The sequence below is a fragment of the Pterocles gutturalis genome, unplaced genomic scaffold, assembly GCF_000699245.1.
Source record: "Pterocles gutturalis isolate BGI_N339 unplaced genomic scaffold, ASM69924v1 scaffold33793, whole genome shotgun sequence".
In the NCBI taxonomy this organism is placed as follows: Eukaryota; Metazoa; Chordata; class Aves; order Pterocliformes; family Pteroclidae; genus Pterocles; species Pterocles gutturalis.
Genome location: NW_010124238.1, coordinates 15,298 through 32,132, shown reverse-complemented (window position 1 = coordinate 32,132; position 16,835 = coordinate 15,298). Strand labels below are relative to the sequence as shown.

At 35.7% G+C, this 16,835-nt stretch overlaps 1 protein-coding gene across 1 annotated transcript; it reads left to right on the top strand.

Annotated features, from left to right (window-relative positions):
* Positions 1-92: 92 nt before the first annotated feature.
* On the top strand, positions 93-12,911 carry LOC104465243 (zinc finger C2HC domain-containing protein 1A-like; the record flags this gene model as incomplete). Its single annotated transcript, XM_010078213.1, has 4 exons — positions 93-201; positions 7,101-7,220; positions 11,897-12,004; positions 12,725-12,911. Coding segments are annotated over 4 exons (524 nt in total), but the record flags the coding sequence as incomplete, so codon positions are not given.
* Between the last annotated feature and the right edge of the window lie 3,924 nt (positions 12,912-16,835).

The window sequence follows — 16,835 nt, the reverse complement described above, 5'->3', positions numbered from 1 at the left end:
ATATATTAAATATATATATTAAAAATACATATTCATTCCAGTAGCAAAATCTTACATTTTCTTATGTTTCCATGCTTGCTTTCAACTGCAAGGTACCTCTTCAAGTAAAGGACTATCTTCGTCTGGATCCAGTGGGGGCAAAATTCAGACATTATCACCAGCTCATAAAAACTCATTGGGAATGGTGAACCCACAAGCAGGGTAAGTTTCCATTTAGTGTTGTCATTTATGCTTTATTTCATCTTTATGTTGTGCTAGTTCTAGAAGTCTCTGTGGTCTGTTTCATATGTATTTTTTTTCTGTAAGCTTCAGAAGTGTAGTGTTTTGAATTTATCCTTTATTTATAAAAAAAGTGTTTAAGGAACATTGGAGTAGGCAAAGATGGATTTTCTAATGTTAAAATTACAGTGAAGGAGGTAAAGTGTTAAAAATAGATATGAAGTAGATGAAAAAGTTATAGAATACACAGAAATGGTTGGAGCTATAATTTTTTTCCTTTGTGAAGGTGAAGAAACTTCAAAAAGGAGAAGACACTAGGCATAATTTCCTGCAATTTTGTGGAAATAAAAGAAAGAGGCCTTTGCCACAGACCACAGGCCAATTGTGATAGGATCTTCCCTCTCGGCACCAAAGGATGAATACTTTCCCTCTTCCCTTTCCTGTCTTAAAGTGCTCCAGAGACAACAAATTAAATGAGCACAAATAAGGCAATGGAAAGTAATGCATTACAACAGCAATGAGAGTGTTAGATGTAGATTACTAGAGTTAATGAAAGTGCTGGGGTGTTCAAGGCTGTTACTCATATTTTGCTGGCAGGGCAGTCAGTGCACACTGTATCAAAGAAATGCATGGAAGGGATTGAAGAAAAATAGTGCAATTTTACAGAAGTTTGAGGAGCACCAAGCAGCACTGAGAGAAAACATAAAAAAATACAACAAAGTGAGTGCAGCTTTGTCACTGGTGATTGAAGAAGACTTATTACTATAAAAATGAGTATCAAATTGGGTGAAGGCTTTATAAGGTAGAGAAGAACATGGCTTAAGTTTGTGAGGAAGAGAAAGGGCATTCTGAAAGAACTCTTGAGGACAAACAGATTACTAATTATGCAAAACTAGTGATTTTTAGTTTATAGCTCTTAAATCTTACTAGTTATTCACAAGTATGAATTACAGCTCTGTCATACGTCCTCCTAATGCCATGTAGTATGAGGATGCAGTTCTGTCCCTCCTTGCTCTACCCACTCATAGTACATCTTTCAAACACAGACTAGAGGAAGAGTCTGTGAGGTTGTTAGAAAATTTTTTTAATATTATTATTATTATCCACCCCCTGCCCCCAAAATGTCCTGGTAGTCTTTGGTCTACGGGTCAGCTTCACTACTCTTTGTAAGCATCTATGTTTCGAGTATCAGAAAATCCCACCCTCTGTTATTCAGTGACTGGTTTTTATATCACATTTCTCCATTTTTAGAAGTTGAATTAACACCTACTGATGAGTGGCAAACAAGTAGGTCTGCAAACCACATTAAAAAAAAATCAGCTGAGGTAATTGGAAGGCATGTTTCTGACCCCAGTGGTGAATCACAGTTGTCTGGGAAAGGCTTTTTCCTGTTCATAGAGTTTCTAATTGCAGTCTGTATTGGTTTGTGAGGGGGCACAGGTTTTTGTCTTCACTTCTTAATGAGGAACTTCTATTTAATTTTACCAGTAAGTTGCTCACTAGATTTACTACTTTGTATTCTGTAGTCTTCCATTTCCTCTTCTGAAGCTTGGAGAAGAATTGTGACGTGATCAAGGATCAAGCCAGATAGCAGTTAATATATAGAGAGATGCTTGCACAGGTTCTCTCTGTTCACACATGCTGTTAACCACAAATAGATGACTTCTGGTTGTTGTAGCTCTCGGATAGTGATCTCTGCTGAGCGGCTGTGTTAGCTTGGCTCATAACCTCACTTAATTGCCTACAGTTTCCAGCTTTTAAGAGTAGAGATGTGATGAGTGTGTTTCTGCCTGCAGTTCTTCTCACTTCTCTGCTTGTGTTCTTGTCTTTGCCAACCAGTCCTTACAATTTCTTGCTGGTCACAGTAACCCATTGTTTCACAGGTGGCTGTTAAATGTGTCTCTTTCCCAAGTGTTCTACCTGAGACCTAGCAGTTCTTTCTTTTTCTTTTGGCTGCTTTGCATTCCCTTCTGAGAACAAGTTTGTCAGCAGTTACAGGTATAGGAGCAGTTGCAACATGGAGAGTTAGGTGCCTCAGTTTGGTCACGAGTGACAATTTTGGCTTTAATCATTTCAGCCTTGGTATTGGGGTGTAAGGGGGAAATATGTAGGGTTCTGTTGAAATGCCTACAAAATTAGAGCAGAGCAGGGACTGAGATGCTAACATTCAACATCCTAAGTCAGAGGGTGAGAGTAGTTAATACCATAGTGACACAGATTTTAAACATTAAAACATCTTATAATTTGGCCTATACCTAATTGCAGCTAGGATTACTTTATAAAATAAAAGCCCTTTTACAATTTTATAAAAATAACCTTCATTAGGTTGAAACAAAATGTATTTCTTCTGCTGCATTTACGATTTAACCAGTAAAATGACAAACCATAGCATGAGATCTGGGATTCTGTTATACCCAAGTCAGGCAGGGCTCATGCTTTAAGATGTCGTGCTCTGCCTTCTGAGTTGTTAGTGAACTGATTTACTGAGCACAGTGTTGGACATGTATTGTTTTAAGGGCGGTCTTTCAAGTGGAATGTTAAGAAGTCATGTGATTATTTTTGTAATATTATTTTTTTTCTTGTCAGGTATTTAAGAGCCTACATACTTTTTTTGACCAGGTTAAGTTCCATATTTTGCTGTAAGAAACAAGCCCCTGCAGTTTGCTCTAAGGCAAACTATAATTTTTTTGGTTTTTACATACTAATTAAGTGAAACCTTCAGTTTTTTGCCTAGATTGTTGTAATAGCAGATTTGTCAAGAGAGGTAGTGAGGCTTAATAGTAGAATTACAATTACACTGTGCAATATCAAGGATCAATTATATGTATATTGAAGGGGGGCAGTTTAGTCAGACTCTGCTTTGTTCTGGAGAATCGTGGTACCTCTTCTCTGTGATGGTTATGCAAAAGGGCAAGAAACGACTATCTGCTGGCTAATATAACAGCCAGAAGTTATTAAAATATACAGGCATGCAGTTTCACTCTGGCTCTTTAGGTGGCACTCTTGAACTGCTGCCTGAAACTATTGTGAAAGGCACATGAAGCTGTTATGTGTTTGTGGTAAAGGTGAAGGCTAAAATGAAGGATCTCCAAGGTGTTTGGTCCTGTAAAGGAAGTATTCTTGAACTTCATTTCATATAAAGTTCAACTTCAGTATCACAGTACAAGTTTTTATTTTGTATGAGTAGAAATGTGGCCAAATTTTATGAACTCCTTTATTTCAAGTCATTTTCGCTATACTATTTTTTTTTTTTAATTTAAATTCTCCTGTTCTTCTCCCCAAGTAAAGGACTACTGAGAGAACGCACCACAGCATCATCAACATAAGCTAGGTTAGCAAGGCTTACTTTGTACACGTAGATCAGGATGTGTCAGCTGAGCTCTGCTGTGAGAGTTTTCTTTTTCTGCCTGGACAGAGTAAGAACACAGTCAGTTGTAAGTATTAATGGAAGTGTAGTAAAAGAGCATCATTTCTGAGTCCTAGAAACACAAGTGAGAGTGCAAGAGTAGCATGTGACTCTATTGTAGTCAGTACAAAAACCTTTATTCACTTGTGTGAAAATAGGATTTAGTCTTTTTGATGTTGAAGAACTGGGAAAAGGAAAAATAATTCTACATAAATTGTAGTTAGGCTTATATTTTGATAGTGAATCATGTTAAGATCCTGAGTTTGGTACATATTTTGTAAGACTACAGAGTGTAGCACTGTTTTTCATTTATTGAGGAGTAGGGAAGTTCTAGTAAGCTGTCAGAAGTAATCAGATCTCCAGGAGAAAAAATTGGGTAGGTTCTTCTTCCTATCTGAAGGCTAAGCAAGCAGACAAACTCCACTCCCACACACAAGCTGTTTTGCCTAGCAGAACTTGACACCACTGTTTGTGGATAGCCAGGGATCTTTTGCATGTACAGATTGTCCATGCATGTTTCATTTATGAACAGTTTGTTTTTTTTTTACTGGGACTTGGAAAATTGTATGATGTTTTTCATTATGGTGAATGGACTTCATCATTTTGATTTTATTTTGTGGACAAAGCAAGCTCTTTAATGTTCAGCTGATCAAAGTTGATCCTAGAATCATGTCTGTTAGTGGCACATCCACTATTGTCTTACAACTGAAATGCAGTATGAATGGCACACCTAACCAGTACCAGTAAATTTTAAATTCTGCTTAAATATTTGCCACACAGCATGTGTAGCCCTTAAAAACGTGATATTTTTAAAATAGCTTGTTCCTTTCCTTAAAACTATAATTTACACAACTTTGTTCAATGGAATCAGTGTAAATAAGAAGTTGTCTTGGTGGTGTTTGGATTTTAGAAGATTCTTGCAATTGTGCTTTTTTTTTCTTTAGTACATGAAAGAGCTGTCAGCTTTGGGATTTTTGGTTTTAAGTGTGGAAGAATGCTGTAGTTCTCTGACACTATCATAACTGCTTCTAGGTTATTGTCTTCAGTGTTATATGCTTTAGGTGCCTGGAGTTGACAGATTACGTTGATAAATTATTGGAAGGTTCAGAAAAGAGCTAAGAAAATCATGATAGGCTGGAGTATGCTCCTTGCCGTGTCAAAGACCTCAGTTTTGCCTCTCAGTCCTTGAGAAATATATAAAGAGTGTGTATTTGGTCGAACAGGAATTGATTAAGCATTTCCTGAGTTAATTAGTTTGAACTACATCATCTGTTTGGGAGGAGGAGTGGGAAGAGGAACTCCAGAGAAACTTATCTTTCAGCCTGCATTATTTGGAACTAAATTAGCAAGACTAAAATCTCAGTATTCCCTGCTGACTTTATAGTGAATGAATATCATCTAGCATTGTTGCATTTTGGTTCCTTATGGGGAGATTTCTTTTGGTGCTTTACTGATGTGATGTGGATTGCAAGGTGCATACCAGAAGCTTACCAAAAAAACCAAATTATGTTGCAAACTTTATAGGTTCTGTGCCTTCTAATATGATGTTATTCTAGAAGGAGCATGAAAAGTAGTATGATATAGGTATTGGAGATACAGAAGATCCTTTTATATATATGTATATATTAAAAGCTATATTGAAATTCATACACTTCCTTGACAGCAAATAGCTGTTTAGTAGTTTTCCTGGCATTGTAGTTTATTAAGGCTGTATGACAAGGATCAGAAAACTGCGCAGAAATTTTAAGAATTTTTTTCTCTCTGTGTGAGGATATGTTTTGTTGGTTTTGCTTGTTTGTTTGTTTGTTTGTTTGTTTTTCCTGTGTGACTTCCCTTTAAGAGGGGGGGAACTTGCAGAAGGGCTCAGCTTCAGCTACCTAGACATTTCCATCAATTTTGCATGATTTGTTTCTTTATAGTTCTTTAATTTCAGAAAGATCAATAAAAATACTCTGTGTCATCATTTTCCAGTTAGGCTTATGTTACTGGGCTTTTTTTTGAGAATAAGAAGAAACTTCTGTTACATTATTGAGGTGGGGTGGGGACATTATGGTCTTTTTGCAGGTTTACTGTATAGTTTAAGACTATGGAAACTTTATAAACCTTATAAAACTTTACTTGAAGATCTGATTTTTCTAGTATAACTTTTTTTTATATCTGTAGCTACAGTTCTTTTTATGATGATCATAGAATGGTTTGGGTTGGAAGGGACATTAAAGACCATCGAGTTCCAACCCCCGTGTTATGGGCAGGGACACCTCCCACTGGTCCAGGTTGCTCAAAGCCTCATCCAGCCTGGCCTTGAACACCTCCAGGGATGGGGCATCCACAGCTTCCCTGGGCAACCTGTTCCAGTGTCTCACCACCCTCACAGTGAAAAATTTCTTCCTAATATCTAATCTAAATCTACCCTCTTTCAGCTTAAAGCCGTTAACGCCTTGTCCTCTCACTATACTCCCTGATAAAGCGTGCCTCCCCATCTCCCCTGTAGCCCCCTTCAGGTACTGGAAGGCTGCTATTAAGTCTCCCCGGAGCCTTCTCTTCTCCGGGCTGAACAACCCCAGCTCTCTCAGCCTGTCCTCATAGGGGAGGTGCTCCAGCCCTCTGACCATTTTTGTGGCTCTCCTCTGGACTCTCTCCAACAGGTCCAGGTCTTTTTTATGTTGGGGGCCCCACAGTACTCCAGGTGGAGTCTTGAGAGATGTGTGGGAGGGAGGGATGGTAGCTGCTTTATTTTGGTGTTTGTTTTTTTTTCTTTAAGTTTGATTTTTTTTATTTACTCTTTTTATTTGTAAATGCTATCCATAGTAGTAAAAAAGTATAAATATTACCTGTATGTATAGTGCCATCTATTGTGAGTGGGTTTTTTGATATTAAAACAAAGTTGTTTTTCTTTTGGTCATTTCTTTCTTCTTTTCTCATCTCCATAAAAGAAAAGAGAATGGAAGGCTTATTATTCTCTCTGGGCACAATGTTCAGCCTTTACCAAAAAAAAAAAAGAAGTGGAAAAGGAAAAATTTTAAAGTTAAGGAGGCTTGTACTTACATTGCTGTTACTTTCTAACATCTTAGTAAAGTTACTATGACTTGTAATTATGAGCCTCCTTTTCTAGATGTCATCAATTTTATAAAAGCTATTCTTAAAAGAAAAAAGGCAAAATGTGGGTGCGTTGAGGAGATTGTGAGGATAACTGGCGTTAGTTTTTCTGTCCTGTTTAAAAAATATATGTATATATGCACATTGGAAACCTAATCCAAATATAAATTTATGAAATACTCCTCTCCTTAAAGTAAGAAGAACCTTTTTTTGCTGAATTATTGAAGTCTGATTTGTACGTATTTTTTTGTTTTAGTCAATGGGAATTCTTTGGGAATATAAGTATTTAATTATGAGTACTATTTTAAAATTTTTTTTTGCGATAACTTAAATAGTGATCTAGCAGTCTACTTATGAGTACCCCTTTATATTTTAGTAGTAAAATGGACAAGTTAGGCTCATCACTGCGAACTGGAAGACATGTGCAAAGGTTTAATGACACTGATACAAAAACAGACAGTACCATCAAAAGACCAAATGAATTGTTGCCTTTAAAGAAGTAAGTATTACAAATCAGCGTGGTTTTTCTGTTTTGCAGAAATGTTCCTCCAAAGCTTTGGAATAGTAAAAATGTGACCTTGACAGACATCTGCTGCCCAGTATGTCTTCAATATAAGTGTTGTGAGAGAAAGGTGTATAATATAGTTATTGTAAGTACCCGTTTCATGCAGGTACACAGCTTCATATTAGGACAGGAAAGGTGAAGACTTCTCAGATTTGAGTTCTTCTGTCACTGACTGATTATAGACAAAGAATAATGAACTTCTGTCTTTGTAAACCTAAGATAAAGTGAATTTTCATGACATAAAGCTGAAGTAAGCTTTTAAGCCTAATAACTGTACAAATATCTGCCTTACAGGCAAATGTTTAATGACAAAGTAATTTTATTCTCTTAAAGTCAAATGTTTATTTTTCTCCTACTTCTGTAAGATAGCTGTGGTCCAAGAATGTGAGCAAGGCAGACTTTGTAATGAAAGGTAAAGTCTTTTATTAAGTCCAACTTCTCTCATGTAAAGATTTCAGAATATTCAGCAAATTTAAGACGTAAGGTTGGAAGAAAGGGTATACCAATCTTTCAAAAAGGGAATAGATACTATATTGTAGTTAACCCTTACATATAATTAGGAAGATGCCAAATTCAAATGGGCTGATTCTTCATAAACATTATGTTAAAGCATATTCCAAGAGAGAGATTAGTAATGGATTATGTGGCACGTACATGGAATGGAATGCTTTAAATAGTGGAAATGTGTCTCAATCTCTTAATGCTGTTTTAGTGTTGTAACCAAACCCATCTTTGAGGTGGGGCCAGAATATTTGAACTTGGGTTTCTATTTGAAGAAGCGAAAGGAATGAAGGGGGGGAAGCTCTTTTTAGACAAATAGAATATTTTTTTCTTTTGTTTCCTTGCATGCTTCGTTAGAGCTATAAATCCTGTGAACCACAAAAATTAGGTTAGTTTTTCATTTTATAAAACATTACTAAGGTGTTGAAAATTTGGCTGAGTTACTAAACATGCTTACAGTAGCCCCTATTTATAGAGCAGTGATTTGATTTTTCTGCTTGAGAGAACTTCTTTAAGAGTATAGGCACTTATTCTGCTCTTCTAACATCACTGTTGTACTTATTGAAATGTCCACTGGGTTTGTGAATTAAGTCTGCCTTCCTTGCAGGACGATATCCAATACATTATGTGCCAACAGCACTGGGCAAATGTGAATAGCTACTGGCCATTGTTAAATTCAGCATAGCAGTGTGGGGGGTTACAGTTCATGGCAAAAGTTTCTGGGCTTTGGTGTGTATGCAATTAGTCATAAGGAACTTATTTATGATTTGCACAGAGCTATGAGCTGTTGTGGGTGACAGTGGTGATTTCTGACAGAATATCAGAAAATGCCCTGACTAGGAAGCAAGCTTGATATTTCAGTATTTTGTAACAAAATCCAAACAAATTGTGAATGTGTAAACAGAAAAAGGCAAGCTTCTTTTACAAATTTCTTTCAGTTTTTCATTTTTGCAAGCAGTGGTAATTCAACTAGATGTGAAACATGAGCTTCTTTAGGAAGGGGGATCCCCTTCAATCTTATTTCTGTTGAAATTGAGAATGGGTAATAAACGTCTTTAAAAGTATGTCCTGATTTTAAGAGTTCAAGGTGGCATTGGTACACTGCCTCGTCTGCTGTCAGGCTCCATTAAATTTCACATGATACAACTTAGAACAGGGACTTACATACCTTTGCAAAAAAACAAAAAAAACAAACAAAAAAAAACAAGACAAAAATTTGAACTGAATAGAAAAAACAACAGAACTGGACAAGTAGATAGAAGTGGTAGAGGCTGGACAGATGGAAAGAGACAAAGCTGTGGTGAAAAAAGTTGAGATAATCAGGAATGTCTGATTTTGTTGGAAGACATCTGACTCTAGAGATCAGATGCAACTTAAGGATGCAATTTCAAGATTTGCCATAAAATACACACGAAACCTGACACTAATTATGTGTTTAGATCTGAGATGAATAAAGTTGCAGTGGCAGCCTGCTACTTCTGTTGTTTTACTCGTCAAAATGTCAGAAATCATTGCAGTTAATTATAAGACTCATATTAAAGTTTCTATTCTGAAAATAGATTTGTTTTCCTGTATTTTTAAAAAACTAATTGGGAAAAAAATCAGTAGAAATTATGCAGAAGGCTATGTTTAAACATTTCAGAATTAAGGTGTCCTGTTGGACCTTCAATGAATGATGTTTTGTCTGTTCATGGGACTCTGCCTCCCTCAATAGATGGGGTGGACAGTGTGCTTTCAATGTGGTTTTTCAATACTTTGATTTTTTTTTTTCCCCTGGTTCAAATCGTGTTTTTAAGACACCAATTTATGGGAAATTTCTCTAGTATACATCTAGTATTAAAGCATCAGGTGTACCTAGTTGGATGAAAGTGTATTATACATATTTTAGAGAAGTGAATAGTTGAAATACAGGAAAGAATAGTGGGCAATTTTTTCATGTTAATTTCTTTCAGATATCTAGGACTCTTAGCATTGTGTTCAAAAATGATTGATTTAAAGTACACCCTGAAGAGATCTTAAGAAATTAATGCTGTTAGTTTTGAAAAAGTAGTATGTTGGTCCCAGGTTGAAAATCCAGAGAAAACTAAGTCAGTAATAATTTTAAATTCCTTGTTTTAAATTACTTGGAGTTGTCTAAACAGGAATTGAGACAGAATTCTGTTCCTTACGTCATTGTCTGATCAATGCTTATCCGTGATGATCTATACAATTTCTATATCTACAGCTGAATTTTTCTTTGTATGCTTTTCTATGATATGATTCTATATGATTCTAGCTTCCATAACAAGTAAAGTAACAGTCAGGTATGTTTTTTCCACTATTGAGCTCTAACAAATTTTACTCAATTATGAGGAAAGGTCTCTCTTCAGTGTAAAATGAGATGGGGGAAATAACACAAGATTATTTATCATCTGTACTTGTTACAGTTAGAACTTTTATCCTGGAATGCTGTAACTTTTGAAAGATGGACATAACTTTTAGTATGTTTTAATTCTGATATAACTTAGGTAGTGCTTTTCAGTCTGCATGGTATTTTTCAAAGTAAAACCATCTTTAGAATCTCCTTGCTAAATAAGAGGGGAGAAAGGAAAACTAATGGAGAAGGTTGGTGTTCTGCCCAGTGAGCCAGAATCTTTGATGGTTCCACTCTACTTGTTGCATGTAGAAGTCATTCCTGTTAAACTTGAATACTTTAGTTAGATATAGTTTCACTTGATTTAATCTTAAATTTAGTTTGTGATTTCCACTTCTGTGCTTAATTGTTTGATCAGTTTTCCACTTCAGTGTTTAAGTGATGGAAGGAGCTGAAAAGCCATCTTTAGCCTATGCTCTTAACATGATGGAAGAAATGTTTTATGCAACGTGTCTAAAATTCAGGAGTTAATACATTGTTACTTAGCTGTCAGTGTTGCATTTAAGTTACTGGAGTTGAATGCATTTCCTTATAAATACTTAGAAAAACAAACCAAGACAAGTGATTTATCATTCTGAAAGGAGCAGTTAGGTTCATCTGAAGGGAAGAAGAAAAAAATAAAAATCACTTTTGGATGTTTGTTGCTGACTGGGCTCTTGATGACTAATTTTTTAAATGGAGTCTTGTTTTAATTTTTTTTAATGTCCATGAGCCAGTCCCAACTTAAATTTCATTTATGCATCAGTGTTCAAGAATGAGAACAGCAAAAACTTGATGGGTCGTGCACAAGATGTCATGGTCACATAGTCTTGCCAAAGAAAAAAGGAATCCTGGGGAATGGTAATTCTTTTGAGCAGTGAGGAAAAATTCTGGCCTTGGTCACTGGTGATAAAAGGATATTCCTTCCTATCTTTTTTTTGCTTAATGCTACTCAGATTTTGCAGAGGATTCTGATGTTTCTCTACTCATCAAACAAGCAGTGACATGTTCTGTATGTTTTGTCTTGAGAAAAGCAGCTTTCATGTGTGGTCATACTGTTGAAGCCAACTTTAAGAATACTGTGAGAGGCAAGAAAAAAATTATGCCCTAATACCGAGCTGGATATACTTACTTTCCTCTCCTCTTTCTATTCGTATTTATAAATATAATATTTATGCTTTGAAGAAAAGAGGATCTACAGCATTATCTAAGAAGTATGCCTCCTAAGTAAAGTCTGTGACTATGAAGAAAAAGTCTTGTGACTCACTTCATATTGGTCAGAAAGCATTGAGAATATGGTATTCTTTCTACATTTTTTTAAACTATTAAGACCTGCAGTCAGGTGCTCTCTGTTCCTCTGAAAGCCCTGTGGGTCTTAAAAAGCAACTTGTAGTCTGTCAAAGTAGACATTAGAGCATACTATGGAACCAGTAGTGCAGGATCTACCTTTATTTTGCTGTGATAGCAAGTGAGACACGTGAACAAGAAGGGACTTTTCTGTTTAGCTTCTTATTGTAAGATTCAAGTCATATTCAGTCCAAACCATGCAAGTTCATGCCAAAGCTCTTCTGTCTCCACTTGGTAGGAAATAAGTTCTGTTTTTCATATAAATAGTTGATGTGTAGATTGTTGAACTTATTTTTTAAATTATTTGTAAATGCATATTCTTGTATATATTTTTGTGTATATAATTCATCAGATATTTATTCTGTTTTAGAGGCTCAACAAAAACACGGACATCAACCCCTCCTAGTGTGGCAAGAACCATGAGCACGGGTGCTCTAACAAACAAAAGAAAAACTAGCAATTCAGACAGTTACTCAAGGTAGCTTTTAACTTTGTGGATTTTGTCAGCAATAGAACCTTCATTAAAGGGGAGTACTTATTACAAAAGAAGTTGGGGAAATATTGTACTCTGCAGTTAATAGGTAACTCATGGTCAATATTATTTGGCATGTTTAAGATACTCTATATTTTGTATATTTATCAGCTAACAGAACACCTTTGTGTCTCAGATGTGCATGGAAGAGATGTCAAAAACCTCTTAGGAGCTGTTGAAAATGAGTGAATGGTCTTTCAAATGGGAAGTGAGTGGTTCAGTTGAAATTTAATTAAATTTTCATGCTAAGCACACAAATTGTTCTGTGGCCTTTTAAAGGGTAGGATAAAAATAATATTGCTATTTCAGCCTTTCTTGTTTTGGCAAGCTAAGTTTTAAATTTTCAAACACTCTAGTTAATTTAATTGGTGAAACAAATATTTGATACTGCTCCTAAAATTTTGGCTTCTTTTTTTTTTGTTTTCTTGCAGGGAGTCTGGGTAAAGTTATAAGGTATACACAGCTGTAAATAAATAGGAAGTGTAAGCATGAAAATGACTGTAACAATAGCAGTAGTAAGGTATACACAGCTGTAAATAAATAGGACGTGTAAGCATGAAAATGACAGTAACAATAGCAGTAATTCACTGCAAGAGTTAGAGTAATTTTGTACCAGGTTATACTGAACTGAGTTACAGAGAATGTTCTTTATCTGCGGATTTTCAGGTCTAATGGTAAAACTGGGTATGACAGTGGAGACTGCCCATCCTCAGTGAATGGAGGAAGTTCAAAAAGCAGCGAAGGAAATTCACCTGGACAGTTATCAAAGTTCTGCCATGAATGTGGAACAAAGTATCCAGTGGAATGGGCGAAGTTTTGCTGCGAGTGTGGAATTCGAAGAATGGTTGTGTGAACACATGCTTAAGGGCAAAAAGAAAATGATAAATCAGAAGCATCTGCTATGCACTGCTGCATGGAAAGCTAGAGCACTCCTTCCAGTTAGACTTCATGCTGCAAATGTGTTGAAACATCATATTGTAATTTTCCAAGTGCAATCTTCTGGTTACACAGTTATTTATAAACAAATATATATACTGTATATAAAAACAGCAGGTACCCAAAGCTGTGCCATTCAAGGAAATAATCTTTAATCTCTCTTGGAAATATTTAAAATTAAGATAAAAATGTGTTAAGTAACTTAGGTAGCAGAAGTGGTTCAATGTTATTTTTCTTGTAAATTCTGCTAGATTAAGGATTATTTAAGTCACTTAGGTAGGATAATACTTACCCATAGAGAACTAGCCATGAAGAACGTGGGCCCCAGAAGTTTCTCTGTGGAGGCATTTCCTTTGTATGTGACAGTAACTTAGATGCTGTGTTCTTAAGTGAAAACAACATGAGCAACTCCTTATAAATTCCTAGTTAGAAGTGCAAAAAGTCTGGATCCCTGTAAAGTCTTTGCATTAATAGCCTAATTGGACTTTCTAGTTACTTCCTACAGCTTTTTAAAGAATCAAAATGGAAAAACTACCTGAGAATTCTGTTTACATGTAAGAAGGAAAGCAGGATTTTTTGTTTGTGGCTTTCCATGTTGTTTTCCAATAAGAACATGTTAATATCTTTATGTATTTATAAGGACAAATATGGTATCATCATTTTATTAAGCTCCTTTTGTTCAGAAATATTTGTCTTCCTCTTCCTGTGCTCCACCATGACTAAAGTTTTGTGCCTAAAAGATTTGTGCTTTTTATCTTTAAAGGTTTCCAAAGGTCCCGCTCCTTTTTTGTCTTCCCTGATTTCCTGAAGGAGAGACAAAGTCTGTTCTTATCCTACCTAAATGTTGAACTCTTATTTTGAAAACAGCCTTCTTGATGGATCAAATACAAAAAGGGTTCCATAAAGAAGTATGTTATTAGAGCAGTAGAATTTGATGTAAGTAGTGACTGTTTTTTTTATTCTTATTCCTGTGCGAATAGCACAGCTTACATATGTGTGCATAATAGAGTAACTGTGCTCCATAGGTTTATGTGCTAATACCTTGTATGTTTGTTGTGGGGTTTTTTTTCAATTTTGTGTGTTGCTGGGCTCTAAACAGCAGTCTCTTGAAGTTAGTAACAGACTTCGCATTAATTTGTTGTGTAGAAGGCTCAGGCCCTGGAAGTTGTTGGTGGGGTTTTTTTAACCCCAGGATATGAAAACCGTTCACAAGCCAAATCACTTAACTTCTCTGTGAATGTAGTAACTTGTTTTGTGAAGTTTTGTTTTGAAGTACAAGTACCATCTTAGTTATGCGTGAAAGAACAATCCAAAATAACTTGTGTGCCTTTCCCACAGTAAATACTCTTTTTGTCAGAAATTACTTTCAGCTCTCAAACACCACTAGTATCAATTTATATAATTTATTTGTAGCTTATGCAAAATACAATGTAGCGTTCCATCATAGTATTATGATCATTGCTTGCATTGTCAAAACTTGGATTACTATCAATGGGGCCAATTTTGAAGAAAAACATCTCCAAAGCAGGTACCAGTCTTGGAGGATGAGATTTAAGCAGCTTGATATAGTCATGTTGCAAGCCACAAACTATTGATGTTTTAGAATAAGTTCAGTGGTGTGGAATGGTCCTACACTTTTTATACAAATGTATTTTTAGAAATTATCCTTTCATTTAGTGTAGTCTTTTTTTATTATAATTGGAGTAAGCTGGCTACTGAGCGTGGTAAGATGGATGACTGGTAATGACAGTTAAAACTGGTGAATCGTAGCCAAATTATGCTCTAGGTGTAGTTTAGGTTCTAGGTTCCATATTTTTTTCACATTCATATCTGTCCTTGGAAAAATTGGAATCCTGCATCCTTCACCTAGATAAGCCTGCTTTAGAAGATTTGCCCTGGACTTGGGCTGTGGAGGTCTGCAGACTGAATTATTGTAAGCTGAGTGTCCATCAGCAAACATACAAGTCCAGAATAGGTTTGATCAGTTAGTGAATCTACTGAGGAATCAATTCTTATCTCTGACTTGATGAATTTCCAGTTCTTGTTTCTGCTGGGAAAAAAATTGCATTTTACCTTTCATTGAAAATGCTTTCTACAATGGGAAAGTTTAGTAAGGAAGTAAATGTCTTCCAGGTTTTCCAGGGTTGCTGTAACTGTAGAAAAAACATTGACTGTTTCTCCTTTGAATTGTAGGTCGGAGGTTTCCTAGTTTTAAATTGAACCGTATATAGTTACCGTAATTCCTGCTTTTTGAGCTGTTTGTGTAACTCTTTGCTTCCAGTGCTGCATTTAGTAAATTACTCGAGTGACAAGTCATTTAGTTTGTTTTCACTGACATGATTTAAAGTGAGGACTAGACAAGAGGATTAACCTGGACTGAAAGAAGAATTTTAAAAATATTTCCTGAACTTTTAATTTGGCCTTACAAGAAGGTGTATTGAAATATAAATGACTGTTGATAGTAACATTGGATGTGTATGTGTTTGAATCTACAATAAAAATAAGCAGACAATGAAAATATAATTGATGAAACAGTTTATTACTGTATAGCGAGAGAATCATAGGCCTCGTATGTCTCCATGTTACCAACTGGTTTTTTTACTGAATGACATAAGCTTCTAAAGTCTTTGATGTTACAGACCATAGACTGTGTTACACAGGGTATCAGTGCAGATCACTGTAATTCCATCTCAGTGGAATGTTTGTTAGGAAATAGTAGATTTGTTTTCATTATGCCCGTACAGAACTGCATAAAGGAAACAAATTTGTTGTATTTAAAGAAAAAATAAACTGTTAAGGGAGATAGACAGAATTTTGAATCTTTAGGTTTGTTATGTGTGTCAGGAAGTTCCTGAATTTAATTTATTAATGACCTAGGTCAAAACCATCTTGCCCTAGTCTCCCCCCCGCCTTTATTCCTTGCTTTTTGTGGGATGAAAAAGCATGGATACATAGACTGAAAGGGGAATGTTCCAAAATGTCTCAAGAATCAAAATATTGATAGTTGTGAAGATAAAACCCCTAGATGAACTATGCTGCACTGATGGACTACACTGATGAGTCTAAACTTAGTGTAATCTCCTGGATGCCTTGTTGACAGATATCTAACTTAAAAGCCTAAATATCATGAGAGTTCATACGTAAAATGAGGATTATATGATTACTCTGTTTAGCATGTCTTTCCAGTTCTCCGAGTGTGTGTGTGTGCATATATATCTATATATATCTTTATATATATAGGGTATGCACATACATGAGCATACACCTGTATCTTTTGAGAACTCATAAGTTACACAAATGTAAAAAGTTGTTTTGTTAAAGCAGAGTTGATATAAAACAGGACTGAATGCTACTGGAGGATTGTGGAGCTTCAGACAGTAGACTAATGTAGTTACTGTCCCTTTAAAGTGGAATTCATTGATGTGATTATTTTAGTGATTTCTGTAGCAATGTCTGACCCTATGACAGACTTTCTTTTACTGCCTGCCGCTGTATCTTCCTGTTGCGGATGCACTATCTCACACAGTTATGATTTAGCAGCCATTCCAAATTTATTAATGGTGTAAGGCTAAATTTTAGCAGCACTTAATCATTAACCAATTTAAAGATTAACAAGGTGATTCACTAAAATATGGCATGATTAAAACAGCAACTTAATTACAGATTCACGAGTGGCAAGATTCACACTAAATTACCTACAAGGTATCCTAAGTCTAGATGTAAATGTAAGTATATATGTATAAACAGAAAACACGGAAACATAGACAGAATTACTTGGATCCAGTGAAATTACCTATAGGAAGCGAGGTGTATAGAGGAGACTAGCTGGCAGTTAAAAGTA